At 53.8% G+C, this 16,136-nt stretch overlaps 1 protein-coding gene across 1 annotated transcript in view; it reads right to left on the bottom strand.

The window, feature by feature from the left end:
* The window catches only part of Rasgrf1 (Ras protein-specific guanine nucleotide-releasing factor 1), an 84,538-nt gene that overhangs the window by 16,031 nt on the left and 52,371 nt on the right, over positions 1–16,136 (bottom strand). Inside the window, exons 14-21 of the mRNA XM_013011956.1 lie at positions 14,213–14,461; positions 12,054–12,427; positions 9,723–9,848; positions 6,536–6,706; positions 6,081–6,187; positions 5,308–5,420; positions 3,305–3,365; positions 738–826 (exon numbers count right to left, since the gene is read on the bottom strand). Of these exons, the coding sequence (XP_012867410.1) occupies positions 738–826; positions 3,305–3,365; positions 5,308–5,420; positions 6,081–6,187; positions 6,536–6,706; positions 9,723–9,848; positions 12,054–12,427; positions 14,213–14,461 (1,290 nt within the window). The remainder of the gene's footprint in view (positions 1–737; positions 827–3,304; positions 3,366–5,307; positions 5,421–6,080; positions 6,188–6,535; positions 6,707–9,722; positions 9,849–12,053; positions 12,428–14,212; positions 14,462–16,136) is intronic.

Consider the following 16,136-nt stretch of genomic DNA (forward strand, 5'->3'; position numbering starts at 1 on the left):
TGGCGCCCGGCGTATTTATTTATTTATCTATTGCTGGTCCTGGGCCTTGAACTCTGGGCCTGGGCACGGTCCCTGAGTTCCTTTTGCTCAAGGTTAGCGCTCTCCCACTTGAGTTATAGCCCCACTTCTGGCCTTTTCTGTGATTAACAGGATATAAGAATCCCATGGACTGGCTTCGAATAGTGATCCTCAGTTCTCAGCCTCCTGAGTAGACAGGATGACATGTGTGAGCCACTGGCACTTGGTCACTTTATTTTTCAAATAAAGTCTCACTTTTGCCCTGTCTGGGACAGCCTTGGATTCCCCATCCTCCTGAATAGCTAGCTGGTACTACAGGTGTGTGCCACCATGTTCAACATTGTAATTTCCTTTTGAGTCATCAGCAGGTGTGTTTAGCTCTTGGGACAATACTCCTCTCCTGGGCTCTGAAGACAAGCATCTGGCTCCAGTGCTTTGCTGCCATGTCCCAGAACCCAGGGTCAGCTGTGGACATGGTCTCTAAGGGTATTCAGCACCTAGTCCTTTTTTTTCTTTTGTCAGTCCTGGGCACTGTCCCTGAGCTTTATCACTGAAGGTTAGCGCTCTATCACTTTGAGTCACAGATCCACTTCTGGTTTCCTGGTGGTTCATTCGAGATAAGAGTCTCATGGACCTTCCTGCCTGGGTTGGCTCGGAACCTCAATCCTCAGATCTCAGCCTCCTGAGTAGCTGGGCTGACAGGTGTGAGCCACTGGCGCCTGACCCTCAGGGAAACCTTAGCCAGGCAGGGTTGGATGAGGGGCAGATGCAGGGAGGCTGCCTTGATCTGCTGGATCAGGGGAGGGGGCTGGAGGGGAGAATGAAGGGGACAGGGACAGCTGTGCTGGTCCACTGAGGAAGGAGTCAGGAACAAGGAGCCCCCATACTCTTGTGACCAATCAGGACAGGCCACCATGCAGCAGGAGTAACTTAGAGTGGGACCTGCCTACCCTATCAGGACTTCCACTTTCTCCTGTCACTCCACCCAGCCTGTATGAACCTATTGCTGGCCCACTAGCTGCCCAAGTGCGCCCTCCGCACTGATCACAGGGGAAGTAAGGCCTCGGTGCTCAGGCCTGTAATCCCAGCTACTTACATGGCTGAGCTCTGAGGATCACAATTTGAAGCCAGATGGGACAGGAAAGTCTGTGAGACTTTTATGCCCAACGAACTAGCAAAAAGCCAGACGTGGAGCTGTGGCTCAAGTGGTAGAGCACTAGCTTTGAGCACAAAAGCTCAGGGAGAGTTTCCAGGCCCCAGGTTGGGCACACACACACACACACACACACACACAAAATCAAGAAACAAGCCCTCTTTCCTGCAAAACCAAGGGAACTGTGGTCCACCCATACCCGGGGGGGCAGGGCAGGGTGCCCCTCCAAGCTATTTTCCCCCTCTTTCTTAGTTTATCTGCCAACAGTGAGGGCCAATCGCCTCCTAGGCCCTGGATGTGGATTCCGGAGCCCAGCTTCTCAGAGGCACAGAGGTGGAGGCCCTGTGTGCTGTGGTGTGGACACAGCAAAGGCCGGGATAGGGGTGGGGGTGGCTCCTGGGTGTGGGGTTGGATGTGCTGGAGAATGTTTCCTGGCTGAGTACATGCGGGGCCTGGGTGTGGGGGATGGAGTCCCACCACCCTCCCCAGGTTGAGTTTGCAGCCAGACCTCTGGAGTTGCTGTTTCTGGGAAAGAAGGGCCTGAGAGCCCTGGGCGCGACCCAGGATGGCTCAGGGGGAATCCAGGCTGACAGCCTGGAGGTGCGATCCAGCATTCCAGAGACTACACGAGCTCTGGGCCAGGACCGTCTGGGGGCTTTGGGTCTGGACCATGGAGAGGGGGACTCGGGAAGCAAGGATCAGAGTTGGCAACTTCTGCCATCTTTCCTAAGAGGCCTTTCTTTCTGCTGAGGGCACTGGCCTTTCCCCGGGGCTGTCTGCCCTTGGCAAGCTCTGGGGACCTGGCCAGGGTCGGGGTCAGCTTTGGAAGGACTTCCAACTGTTCACAAGGGAGCAAAAACCCCTCCTGCTCCTTTCTCCTTTTAGTTGATTGTGGGGTTCAAACTTGAGGCCCGGGGCTGTCCTTGAGCTCTTTTGCTCAAGGCTAGTGCTCTACCACATTGAATCACAGCCCGACTTCCATTTTTCTGGTGGTTCATGGGAGATAAGAGTCTTATGGGCTTTCCTGCCCAGGATGGCTTTGAACTGTGATCCTCAGATCTCAGCCTCCTGAGTAGCTGGGATTACAGGCGTGAGCCACCAGCGCCTAGCTAGAGTGAGTCTGTCTTGTGCTTCTGGCACCGCGATGCAGGGCTGAGAGCACTATATGGCTCAGTGGGATATTCTGGGGGTACAAACAGCAACTTGGGGAGGCAGGTCCTCGTCGGGCTCTGGAAGGGCGTGGAGGCGGCCATTCATTACTCGTGGCTGTTTCCGCCACCCACGGGGCTCAGTCCAGGACAGGGTGGTGGGGAAGGGGCTCTGCTGGGCTCTGCACTGTTACCTCCCTTGCACAGCCCTGGCCGGTAACATCAGCTCCCAGCCTCAGTTTTCCCATCTGTAACAATGGGAGATAATGGAGCATTGCTGATAAGAATACTGGGGAGCCAGGTTGGTTGGTTCACGCCTGTCATCCCAGCTACTCAGGAGGCTGAGATCTGAGGATTGAGGTCTGAAGCCAGCTGGGCAGGAAAATCCGTAGGACGCTTACCTCCAATGACCCACCAAAAAGCTGCAAGGGGCACTGTGGGTCAAGTGGTAGAGCGCTAGCCTTGAGCAAAAAGGCTCAGGGACAGTGTCTAGACCCTGAGTTCAGACCCTAGGACTGGCATCCCCCAAAATATCCCAACCTTGGGTGCTTGTTAATGTGGTCTTATGTGGAAATAGACTGTTGTTCTAATAAAGTGAAGATGGGGTGCTGGGTTGGCTCTAATCTAATCTGACTTGGGTCTTGATGAGAAAGAGACACGTGGCCACAGAGACAGACAGACAGACAGACACAGGGAGGAAACGGCCTTGCAATCATGGCGGCAGAGACTGCAGTGGTGTATGTATGTAACCGTGAGCTGAGCGGGGTGGGGGGAGGATGGGACCATCAGAAGTGGGGGGAGGTGAAGAAGGGTCCTCCCTTCCCTGCTCCCAGCCTCCCGAGAGCTCAAGACCCCGCCGCCTCCTTCCTGCCCCACTCCCAATCTCCAGAACTGTATGGGAATTCCCTGTGCTGTGGCACGTGGCCATGGGCAGTGATGAATCCGTGGGTCATGGGTGGGGTGAAGGTGGAACCGTTCTGCTCACCATCTGTGTGATCTCCTCCAATGTGATCTGGTTGTCCCCTGGCTCCTCCTGTGTCAGAGTCCTGCAGAAAAGGAGACAGGTGAACCTTGGCCCAACCTCAGACGCCCCTCCCTCCCCAGCCCAGGCACACAGAGCATGGTGGTCTCGCCACCCCAGGGCGTCTGGGGGCTCCCACGCCTGTCATCCTAGCTACTCAGGAGGCTGAGATCTGAGGATCGTGGTTTGAAGCCAGCCTGGGCAGGAACATCGGTGAGACTCTTAGGGCCAATGAACCGGCAGAAAGCTGGAAATGGAACTGTGGCTCAAGGGGTAGAATGCCAGCCTTAAGTGAAAAAGCTAAGGGACAGCACCCAAGCCCTGAGTTCGAACTCTGGGACAGACAGACAGACAGACAGACAGACACAGACACACAGACACACACCTCAGAGCTCCTCTCCTCTCCCTTCTTCACTGATCCGTTCTTTATGGTCCTCCTGACCCTAGGATAGCTGGGTGGGGGTATGGAGGGCAGAGCCGTGTCTGATTTGCCCATGGGTCTGGCTGCGTAGGTAGCAGGCCATCCTGCATGCGTGTGGCTGCTCCAGGCTTGGGCAGCAGCATGGCTGGAGGCTGCTGGAGGCTGAGCCTTGGTCCCAGCAGAGGAACACAGAGAAGTGGAGATGGCCCAAGGGTGGCCAGAGGTGGGACTGGAAGCAGGTGCTTCACCGTGTGTGCAGGGGTGGGGGAGGGGGGATGTGGTGAGAAGCCACGGTGGACCCTTGACAATCGGGCCTCCTGCTGCTGTGAGGGGACTTAGAGCCATGCGCTCTGCGCTGAGGAGGCTGAGGAGCAGGGCCAGGCCTGGGGTGCGGCAGGGGTGGGTAGAGGGTGGCCCTGGCTGCAGGGACACATATACATGGTGACAGCCTGGGCACAGGTGCACCTGAGGGCTGGAGCAGACTGGCTCTCCTCCAGCCCCACTCTCTTTTCTTTTTCTTTTAGTTGGTCGTGGATCTTGAACTCTGGGCCTGGATGCTGTCCCTGAGCTCTTCAGCTCAAGGCTCGTGGTCTACTATATGAGCCACAGTGTCACTTCAGTTTTCTGGTGGTTAATTGGATGGAAGAGTCTCACAGATGTTCCTGCCCAGGCTAGCTTTGAACTGTGATCCTCAGATCTCAGCCTCCTGAGTAGCTAGGATTATAGACAGGAGCCACTGGTATCTGGCTTAATTTTTGTTAATAGAGTATTGTAGCTATATCTTTTTTTTTTTTTTTTTTGGTGGATCGTGGGGCTTGAACTCTGGGCCTGCTGTCCCTGAGCTCTTCAGCTCAAGGATAGGGCTCTACCACTTGAGCCATAGAGACACTTCTGGTTTTCTGGCGGTTTATTGGAGATAAGAGTCTCTCACGGACTTTCCTTTGCTGGGCTGGCTTTGAACTGTGATCCTCAGATCTCAGCCTGAGTAGCTAGGATTACAGGCATGAGCCACTGGTGCCAGGCTTGTTTCTTTAAGTGCCTGTTTTGGGGCTAGACCTCAGGGCTTGGACGCTGTCCCTGAGCATTTCTGCTTAAGGCTGATGCTCTACCACTTGATCCACACCTCCATTTCTGGGCTTTTTGGAAGTTCATTGGAGATAGGAGTTTCATGGGCTTTCCTGCCTGGGCTGGCATGGAACTGCGATCCTCAGATCTCAGCCTCCTGAGGGGCTGGGATTACAGGTGTGAGCCACTGGCACCTGGCTGCACCAGAACTTTCTACAGTGAGAAACACGGTGGCTGGTGTACACTAGCCACAGGAGACTCAATTGTAATTTTATTCCGTTCTTGTTCACTGAGGCACTCAGACCAGCAGTGAGGCTTAGGCCTTAAGGAAATCAAGGTCTGGTGGGGGATGGACAGATGGACTGGTCACTCGTGTTCTTGTGTCATCTCTCCTCTGACACATCATCCTGAGCAACCCCTCCTCCTGTCTCTGCCCCGGGCCCTGCGGGCCTCATGGAGCTGGGGTCTACACCCTTCTTACCTGATGATGTTGGCCGCTGCCTTCCGCTCCTGGGTCAGGAGTTCGGGATCATGCATGACCTCTTCCAGGAAGCCGATCACCTTACACTTGAGCTCCTCATTGGTTTCAAAGTCCTGTGGAAGAGGGGATGGGGCTCAGGCTAGTATGTCCGAGCCATCCGACAATGCTCTGGGCCTGGCAGCAGGCGGGGGCAACTGCTTGTGTTTCTACGCCAGTGTGGCTGTCCTGTTTCCTCACACACTGAGTCAGGCCTGGCCAAGGTAGGCCTTTTTTTTTTTTTTTTTTTTTTTTGAGGCCAGTCCTGGAGCTTGAGCTCAGGGCCTGCATGCTGTCCCCAAGATTTTTTTTTTTTTGCTGAAGGCTGGTGCTCTACCAATAAAGACACAGCTCCACTTTGGCTGTCTGATGGCTCAGTAGAGCTAAGAGTCTCATGGATTTTCCTGCCCAGGCTGGCTTCAAACTGCGATCCTCAGATCTCAGCCTCCTGAGTAGCTGAGATTACAGAGGTCACCACCAGTGCCCAGCTTACTTTGAGACTTTGAGGTATGAGACCCTTGGGGCACAACTAAGGGCCATTCCTCAGCTGCTGTGCCCCAGGCCACCAGAGGTGGGGTGACCCCAGGTGGGGTGACTGTCCTTGACTCTCTCATGGGGCAGGGTGCGGTGCTGCCCCTGGGCTTCTTCTGTTGGACCCCCTTTGTTGTTCATGGTTACCCTGTAGGGCCCCTGAAGCCCACCTGGCGGGGCTGGGTGTGAGCTGGGGTCTCACCCACCTGTGAGTGCTTGGAGACCCAGTGGCGCAGCACATTGAGCACGCGGTTTGTGGCTGCCCGGCGGATCACGAACTCCTTATCCCCATTGCGCTGGTCAGGGGGAAAGCCTGCCAGGGGATGAGGGGTGGCGGGGGGACAGATTACTACATGGAACGGGGAACTCCTGTCTAGGTTCAGCTCCCAGACCCAATGAACCAGGAGCCTCCCCCACCCCCAACTCTAGCTCTTTTTTGGTGGTTAATTGGAAGTCTCAGATTGTCCTTCCTGGGCTGGCCTTGAACCATGATCCTCAGACCACAGCCTCCTGAGAAGCCGGGATACAGGTGTGAGCCACTGGTGCCCAAATCCCCAGTGTAGTAAATACCCAATGCAGGGCCGTCATGGGCCCCGGGGGTTCCCCACACCAGTGCCCTGGGGTCTGCGCCTGGAGGCTCTGTGAGCAGGGACGCGCGTACCTGTGCTGGCCAGCGACACCCGGCGGTACTTCTCCTTGTTCGGGGTGCCCTCGTTGGCTCCCGCGGTGGCTATGGCGAAAGCAGAGGCAGCGGAGAGGGCGCTGCGGTTGCTGTCCAGCTCCCGACACGAGGTCATCACCACCCCATTGTTGTAGGAAAAGAGGAGGAACTCTGCAGAGAGGAGGGCACCGGCCTTCAGCCATTCCCTGGCCCATCCCTCGGGCAGGCACAAAGCCGGGCCCACATGAGCACTGGGGGCTCACGCCTGCCATCCTCGCTACTCAGGCAGCTGAGATCTGAGAATGGCGGTTTGAAGTCCGCCCGGGAAGGAACATCTGTGAGACTCTTAGCTCTAATGAGCCACCAAAAAAAGCCAGAAGTGGAGCTGTGGTTCAAGTGGTAGAACGCTAGCCTTAAGCAAAACAAGCTCAGGGACTGCACCTAGGCCCTGAGTTCAAGCTCCACGACCGCATTCAATAAACAATAACAACAAACAGCTAAGGGACAGCAAGAGGCCCTGAGTTCAAGGCCCAGGACTGGCAAAAACAAAAGCAGGACGTGTGCAGCCTACACCAGCACCCGAGGGTGCTTGGTAGAGCGGTGGCTGGGAAGGGTGCTGTTATGCCAGACTCTTGGTCTCTCTGTGGCTCTTGATCCGGCCCTTGTCGGCTCTCTAGGTCCTGTGTTCCCGGGCGGCATCCTGAGCTTCTCCTGTCTCATCAGCACGCACAGAGTCTGTGAGCACATTGCCACTCACCATCCATCCACCTGCATGGAAATTCTTCCCTATGCCGCACGGGCTGTGTGAACTTGGGCTAGCCACTTAACCTCTCCAAGTCTCCTTAGTCCTTGGATAATAGGGGGAATGCCATTTCCAATGGTGGATGTAACGCTGAAAGGAGCTGGCATCCGCGAAAGTAGTATGTATCCGATGAAAAGCTGTATAGATGTCTTGTTATGTTATTAATAGCAATAACAGTGACAATAATAAAAATGTTGACAATATTAGAGGTGACCCCAGAAACTTTTTTTTTTTAATTTTGCCAGTCATGGGGCTTGAACTCAGGACCTGCACACTGTCCCTAGCTTCTGTTGCTCAAGGCTAGCGCCCTACCCACTTTAATAACAACTCCACTTCTGGCTTTTTTTGTAATTTATTGGAGACAAAGGTTCATGAACTTTCCTGACCGAGCTTGCTTTGAGCTGGGATACTCAGATCTCAGCTTCTTGAATAGCTAGAATCATGGGCGTGAGCCATTGGCGCCCGGCCTGTCCTCTGATCATTCTGAGTCACAGCTCCACTTCTGGTTTTTCCGGTGGTTAACTGGAGGTAAGAATCTTTTATGGACATTTCAGCCTGGGCTGGCCTCAAACTTCCATTCTGAGATCTCAGCCTCCCGAGTTGCTGGGCTTACAGGTGGGAGCTATGGGTGCCTGGTTGACAGGCTATTTTCTGGCTTGAGGGCACCCAATAGTTACTCTCTAGAAACAGGTTACCACTACTTCCTGGATAGCTGGGGGTCTGGGCCTTGGGCTGACCCCAGTATGTGGGGCTGGGGCCCAGGGAAGGAAGCATGAGGCCAGTAGGGCTGTCCTGGGATTCAGGGCCCTCTGAGCTCTCCTACCTTTGGGGTCTCAGAGCCCTTCTGATGGCAGGTGGTATACTATGGGCACCAGGGACCAGGCTGGCTTTGTGTGTGTGTCAGTCATGGGGCTTGAACTCTGGGTCTGGGTACTGTCCTCAGCTCTTCAGCTCAAGGCGAGCACTCTTACCACTTGAACCACAGCACCACTTCCAGTTTTCTGGTGGTTTATTGGCGATAAGAGTTTCACGGCTGGCTTTGAGTTGTGATCCTCCTATCTGAGCCTCCTAAGTAGCTAGGATTACAGGTGTGAGCCACCAGGGCCCTGCCTCAGGCTAGCCATTTTTTTTTTTTTTTTTTTAGTGGTAGGGCTTGAACTCAGAACCTGGGCACTGTCCCTGAGCTTTTTCACTCAAGGCTAACGCTCTACTACTTGAGCCACAGCTCCACTTCTAGCTTTTTTGGTAGTTCATTAGAGTCTCACAGACTTTCCTGCCTGGGCTGGCTTCAAACCACTATCCTCAATTCTCAGCCTCCTGACTAACTAGGATGACAGGTGTGAGCCATTGATACCCAGCTAGGTTGGTTTTGAGGCCCCTCAGGACTAAATCTGGGATATGGGGTTGACAGTGTCACCACTTCTCAGAGCATTTCTTTTCTTTTTTGCATGGTGAGGACTGAACCTGAGCCCTTGCACGTGGGGAAACAAGCGCTCTACTTCTGAGCTACATGCTCAGCCCCTGGGCTCTCTATGAACCTGTTAAGAAAAAGGCTGTAGCTGGGCATCAGAGAATGTCTGCAGCCAGAGGAAACCCTGGATTACAACCTGCATTCTATCAAGATTCTGAAAAGCTAGGCACTAGTGGCTCATGCCTGCCATCCTAGCTACCAGAAGACAGATCTGACGATCAGTGGTTGGAAGCCAGCCCAGGCAGGGAAGTTTGTGAGACTCTTATCTCCAACGGACCAGCAAAAAACCAGAAGTGGGGATGTGACCCAAGTGGTAGAGCACCAGTCTTGAGTGAAAAAAACCAAGCGGCAGCACCCAGGCCCTGGATTCAAGCCCCAGTACCAGCACACACACCACACACACACACACACACACACACACATCCCAGGAAACACAACTGCTCCAGTTTTCCCAGGAGGAAGACATGGGTGCTGTACCCTGCCAGTGAATCAGTGGCTGAGCTGTACTCCAGCCAATGGTGGGTGGCTTCATTAAGTCCAGAAGAAAAACAGAATCCACCTAGCCTACATTCCAGCACCCACAGCCTCTCGGTTGTGAAACGGTGGAATTGTCCCTAACGTGGAAGTCACTCATCAAATGCACAGAGCCGGGCCCTGGTGGCTCACACCTGGAACCCAGGCTGCTCAGGAGGGTAAGATCTGAGGATCACAGTTCGAAGCTAGCTCAGACTGGCCCAGTTAACCAGCAAAAAGCCAGAAGCAGATGTGTGGCTTTCCTTGAGTGGAAAAGCCAAGGGAGAGTGCAAGGCCCTGAGTTCAAGCTCTAGAAATCAGTACAAGACAAAACACCCCAAACTACATGCAGCCGCCAGGGCCAACCTGACCCCCTCTCCCCCGGGAATCCTAACCCGCACCTGAAGAGTTTTTGCTTTTGATGGATTTGGGTGTTGTGGGAGACTTAGTCGGCGATGTCTCGGCGTCCCCTTCATCGCTCTGGTTCTGGTCACCGTCTGACTCTTCTCTTACAGAGACTTCGGAGTCTGGGAGGAAAGACAGAGATTTCCATTCTTAATTATTCTTGGATCTGAGCATTCCTGCCTATAATGCCTCATGGCGAGGTGGAGCAGTTAGTAGGGTCATCCTGAATGAAGGATGCTGTATGGCTGGGTTTGTCACAGGCCTTATCAGAACCTTCACATCACCCAGCACCCGGTGACTCTCCAACAGGGCGTTTGCGGTAGCTGGACTTCTCTGGATTTTCCTTTTTCTCTCTCTCTTCTTTCTGCCCTCCCTCCTTTCCTTTCTTCCTTTGTGTTGGTACTAGGACTTGAACTCAGAGCCTTGAGCTCTCCCCCAACATTTTTTCCTCTCAAGATTGGCACTCTATCACTTGAACCACACCTCCACTTCTGTCTTTTTTCTGGTTAATTGGAGATAAGAGTCTCACAGAGGGCTGGGAAGGTGGCTTACTGGTAGACTGCTTGCCTAGCATGCATGAAGCCCTGGGTTTGATTCCTCTGTACCACACATACAGAAAAAGCTTGAAGTAGTGCTGTGGCTTAAGTGGTAGAGTGTTAGCCTTGAGCAAAAGCAGCTCAGGGACAGTGCCCAGGTCCTGGTTCAAGCCCAGGACTGGTAAAAAAAAGAAAAGTTACAGACTTGGGGCTGGAAAGGTGGTCCAGTGGTAGAGCGCTTGCCTTGCATGCATGAGGCCCTGGGTTTGATTCCTCAGCACCACATAAGCAAAAAGAAAAAAGCCGGAAGTGGCGCTGTGGCTCAAGTGGTAGAGCGCTAGCCTTGAGCTGAAGAGCTGAGGGACAGCGCCCAGGCCCAGAGTTCAGGCCCCACGACTAGACCCCCCCCCAAAAAAAAACTCTTACTTCCAATGAACCAGCAAAAAGTCAGCAGTGGCGCTGTGGCTCATTTAACATGGTAGAGCGCTAGCCTGAGTGAAGACGCACAGGGACATTGGCCCAGGCCCTGAGTTCAAGCCCCACAACTGATTAAAAAAAAAAAAAAGCCGGGTGCCTGTGGCTCTCGCCTGTCATCCTAGCTACTCAGGAGGCTGAGATCTGAGGATCCCGGTTCAAAGCCAGGCCGGGCAGGAAAGACTGTGAGACTCCAATCCAATAAACCACCAGAAAACCGGAAATGATGCTGTAGCTCAAGTGGTAGAGCACTCGCCTTGAACTGAAGAGCTGAGGGACAGCGCCCAGGCCCAGATTCAGGCCCACAACCGACAAAAATAAATAAACAAATAAAAATAAAAAGAACAAAGCTAGCTGGGCGCCAGTGGCTCATACTTGTAATCCTAGTTACTCAGGAGGCTGAGATCTGAGGACTGTGGTTCAAAGCCAGCCAGGGCAGGAAAGGCTCTTATCTCCAATAAACCACCAGAAAACCAGAAGTGGCGCTGTGGCTCAAGTGGTAGAGCACTAGCCTTGAGCTGAAGAGCTGAGGGACAGTGCCCAGGCCCAGAGTTCAGGCCCCACGACAGACAAAAAAAGAAAAAAGAAAAAAAAAGAATAAACAGAGCTAAGCTGGGTGCTGGTGGCTCATGCTTTTAATCCCAGCTACTGAGGTTAAGTTCTGAGGATGGAGGTTTGAAGTCAGCCTAGGCAGGAAAGTTTGTGAGACTCATCTCCAATGAACCAGCAAAAAGTCAGCAGTGGCGCTGTGGCTCATTTAACATGGTAGAGCGCTAGCCCTGAGTGAAGACGCACAGGGACATTGGCCCAGGCCCTGAGTTCAAGCCCCACAACTGATTAAAAAAAAAAAAAGCCGGGTGCCTGTGGCTCTCGCCTGTCATCCTAGCTACTCAGGAGGCTGAGATCTGAGGATTGCCGCTCAAAGCCAGGCCGGGCAGGAAAGTCCGTGAGACTCTTATCTCCAATAAACCACCAAAAAACCAGAAGTGGCATTGTGTCTCAAGTGGTAGAGCGCTCTCCCAGATTTCAAGCCCATGACCTACGACAACAACAGAAACAGCCTCACAGACTTTCCTGCCTGGGCTTGGGTTTGAACTTTGATCCTCAGCTCTCAGCCTCCGGAGCAGCTAGGATGACAGCTGATGTTTAGCTGAAGTAGGCCGCTCAGCTCCAGGTGGGGTTACTCTGCCATCCCTACCTGGCTGCCCCCCTCCTCGTCTCCCCCCCCCAGTCCTCCCCCTCGGTCTGTAAGACCCAAGAACAAGCCAGAGGCCCCCAAGGCTGAGCCCCAGCCTGGCGGGCCCTGTGTGCACGCACTCTGCTTGCAGAAGGGCAAGGGCTCCTCCGGCTTCTCCGGGGCTGCGTCACCCTCGTCTGGGATCTTGTTGGCGAAGCTGCTGGCCACGTAGAGCTTGCTGGTGTCCAGCGTGGCCTTGCCGAAGGGCGACATGGCGGAGTACATGCTGGTGTAGCCGTTGGAGCTGCAGCTGAGGGCGGCCAGGTCCAGCGCCTTGCCGCCCGTGATGATGGGGATGTTGAGGGACAGCTTTCGCCGGCGGCGGCTGGGCGACGATGTGCTGATGGCCAGGGGCGGGGGTGAGGAGAACTTGCGGGTGGCACGGGGGGACTTGGGGGGCTCGCCGTACAGAAGCTTGTTGTTCTGGCCGCTGGCAAACAGCAGCTCCAGAGACCTGGAGGGAGGCAAGCAAATCGTGGTCAGTGTGAAGTCTGGGTGTCTCTGAGCCGCTTCCTGACTGGGCCAAGGCTGGGGGGGGCAGGGACAGCAGGGGTCCCCTCATTCCTCTGATCTCAGAAATGGTGGGGGGGGCTGATGATCAGAGCAGGAGCCATGTGCTCCAAGAGCTGGAGGGGGGGCAAGGTTTTCTATGTACAGTCCTTTTCTTTTCATGCCAGTACTGAGACTTGAACTCAGGACCTGAGAGCTTTCCCTGAGCATTTTATTTTTTGGCTCAAGGTTGGTGCTCTACCACTTGAGACACAGCTCCATTCCTGGCTCTTTGTGTGGTTCATTTGAGCTTTTTCTGCCCCAATTGGCTTTGAATGGTGATCCCCAGATCTCAGGCTCCTGCGTAGCTGGGATTACAGGCATGCGCCTCTGTGCTTGGCCTACATGCAGTATCTTGCTCTGGGTGGTCTGGGTGGAGGTGTGGCTTTTGTGGCTGTGGGGGGGGGCTATCTGATGCTCTATTTCCTGCATCCCTCTGGCTGGATCTGCAAACCGTCCCTCCATCTTACACAGGGATGGGGGTGGGGGGCTAAGTTCATCTTTGTACACACTCTCCGTCCTTAGAATTGTCCTGAGGGCAGAGCAGGCTCAGAGACAGGAAGTCACTCATCCAACGCCTCCGACTCCCAACCCAGCGTTCTGTCCTTACCATGTCATTGGAAGGTCAGGGTGGCCTGCCCGCCCTTTGCCGGGCCCAATGCGCCCCAAAGGGCTCCTTTCTCTCCAGGTAAACTGTGTCTAAGCAGTGTGTGCTAGGGCTTGAATTCAGAGCCTTGAGCTCTGGCCTAGCTTTTTCTGCTCAAGGCTGGCGCTTTACCACTTGAACCACGATCTCCACGTCTGGCTTCTTGGTAGTTAATTGGATCTGGGAGTCTCACAGACTTTCATGGCTCTGAACCATGATCCTCAGATCTGTCTCCTGAGAAGCTGGGATTACAGGCGTGAGTGACCGGAGCCTGCTCTTTCCCTTTGCTTTTCTCTTTCCCTTCCTTCCACTGAAGGATAGGGCTGGGTTCTCTGCTCCCCAGAGGAGGCCGGAGGGAAAGAGGAAAGGGGAGAAGAGCAAGGGTGCTCCCCAGACTCCTCCCCCCAGCGCAGGGGGAGGTGGAGCAGCCTGGCCTGGCCTGCCTGGGCTGGGGGCGGGGAGAGCCCCAAGCTCCATACAGAGTTATTTTATTTTTTGCAATACAGAGTTTGAACTCAGAGTATCATGCTTGCTAGCTAGGTGCTCTAGCACTTGAGCTATACCTCCATTTCCTGCGTTTCGCTGGTTAATTGGAGATTTCCTGTCCAGGCTGGTTTCAAACCTCAATCGTCATTATCTCAGCCATTGGAGAGCTGTAATTACAGGTGTGAGCCGCTAGTGCCTGACTTGCCTCAGTCCCTTTGGAGATAAGGTCTCACATTCTCTTTGGGCTGGCCTGGATTATACTCCTACCTACCGCCTCCTAAGTAGCTGGTATCACAAACATAAATCACCATGCTCAGCTTGTTGGTTGAGATTGGGTCTCACTAAGTTTCTGCCAAGGCTGGTCTTGAACTTGGATCTTCTAGATCTCAGCTTCCTGAGTAGCTAGGATGACAGGTGTGAGCCACCGTGGCCAGCCATAATGTATCCTTGACTCTCACAGTGATCAAGGGAGACAAATACACATTGTATGGATATAGTCATAGTCCCCAACCCCCCTCCCTCCAGCAGGGTCCCTCCCCCGAGCTGATCAGTGCCCACCTGGCAGGGATGGCGCTGATGGGCTTCCTGTAGATGGTGATGAGCTTGTCCAGCACCACCACGGCCGTGGTGAAGACGCGGTAGGAGTGCAGGAAGGTGTTGAGGAAGTCGATGCTGAGGAAGCGGAGGTCGGTCAGCCGCTCCAGCAGCCGCTCCACACTGGCGTAGCGAATCTGCAGGACTTTGCACGAGTTCATGGTCTTGCTGAAGCGAATGTCCACGTCGTCGCAATACAACGAGGCATCCGACCTGAGCCAGGAGGAAGGAGGGAGAGGGGACGCTGATCGGAGCCATGGCGGAGTCATTTCTGTCCCAGTGACAGCCGAGGATGGTCTTACAATGACAGCACAGGTTTTCAAAGGGTGACTTTGCCAGTCATGGGGCTGAGCTCTGGGCCTGGGCGCTGTCCCTCAGCTCTTCAGCTCAAGCCTAGCGCTCCACCACTTGAGCCACAGCGCCACTTCTGGCTTTTTCTGCTTATGTGGTGCTGAGGAATCGAACCCAGGACCTCATGCATGCAAGGCAAGCACTCTACCACTGAGCCACCTTCCCAGCCTTTGTGAGACTCTTATTGCTACTTAACCACCAGAAAACCAGAAGTGGCACTGTGACTCAAGTGGTAGAGTGCTAGCATTGAGTGACTAAAGCTCAGAGAGAGTTGCCCAGGCTTTGAGTTCGAGCCCTACCACTGACTAAAACCAAGAAACAGAAAGATCTCCAATGTCTACCGGCTGGTAAACAGACAAATGAAATGTGTTGTGTCTGTTCCTCCCCCCTTCCATTCTCTTCTCCTTGTCCTTCCTTCCTCCCTCCCTTCCCCCTTCCTCCTCTGTCTCTCCTCCGCACAGTCATACTATGTAACCCCAGCTGCTTCAGCCTCTTGCAGTGTAGGGATTACAGGCATGCAGCACCATACCTAGCTTCTAACTTTTTTTTTCTGAGTGTGAAACTCTGCTGCTTTTGGCTGTGAGTGGCCAGCCCTCATGTGGAGTCCTGCGGTGTGGGGAGCGCTCAGTGCAGACTGCACCCCTGCCCTGCGGCTTTTCGCTCCCCAGCTCTTTGAAGGCAGAGGCGGCTGGTTCTGCCACGGTTGTTCAATCTGCAATTTGAGTCTGTATGCCATGGTGGCTGGTTATAGTCAATGTCTTTTCCATCTTATCAGACTTCGTGTGTGTTGGGCAGGGGGTTGAACTTGGGGGTTGAACTCAGGGCTTCTCAGCTTTTACACTCAAGGAGCTCTATCACTTTAGCCACAGCTCCATGGTTGGCTTTTTGCTGGTTAACTGGAGATATAAAGAGTCTCATGGACCTTCCTGCCCGGGCTGACTGCACTGCGGTCTTCAGATCTCAGCCTCCTGCATCAGCTAGGATGACGGGCGTGAGCCTTCAGCACCTGATCCTTCTTTTTAAAAATTTTTTATTTTGGGGCTATATTCCTTATACACTAATGACCCCATCCTTCATGTTTGGTAATTGCTGAAGAGCTTTTCTATTATGGTGGGATATCACTGAAGGATATAGAAATATGTGAATATATGTGTTATTGATAGGGAAATTTGAAATTTTGATTAGAATGAGCTCAATAGAGGACACTCAACCAGGAGCATGAGCTCAACCCAGAAAAGTTGTCATGGTGACAACAGGTTTAGCAACTGCGGTTGCCATGGTGATGACAGATTCAGCACCCACAGCTGTCATAGTGACAACAGGTTTGGTACCATGGTTGTCATGGTGACAACAGGTTCCGTATCTGTGGTGCACTGGGAAGAATACAGGGTAAATGGGTTCTCTGCAGTTTTTGCTGCTTCTGGCTCCTTGTTCTACAGGCCTCAGTCTCCTCTCCAGCGGAATGGGATCACAAGCTCTACCTCAAGAGTGGAGGAAACGGGTTTAAAGGGTTAAACACAGAGCTGGGCACAGGCGA

This window comes from Dipodomys ordii, unplaced genomic scaffold (genome assembly GCF_000151885.1).
Source record: "Dipodomys ordii isolate 6190 unplaced genomic scaffold, Dord_2.0 Scaffold15, whole genome shotgun sequence".
NCBI lineage: Eukaryota > Metazoa > Chordata > Mammalia > Rodentia > Heteromyidae > Dipodomys > Dipodomys ordii.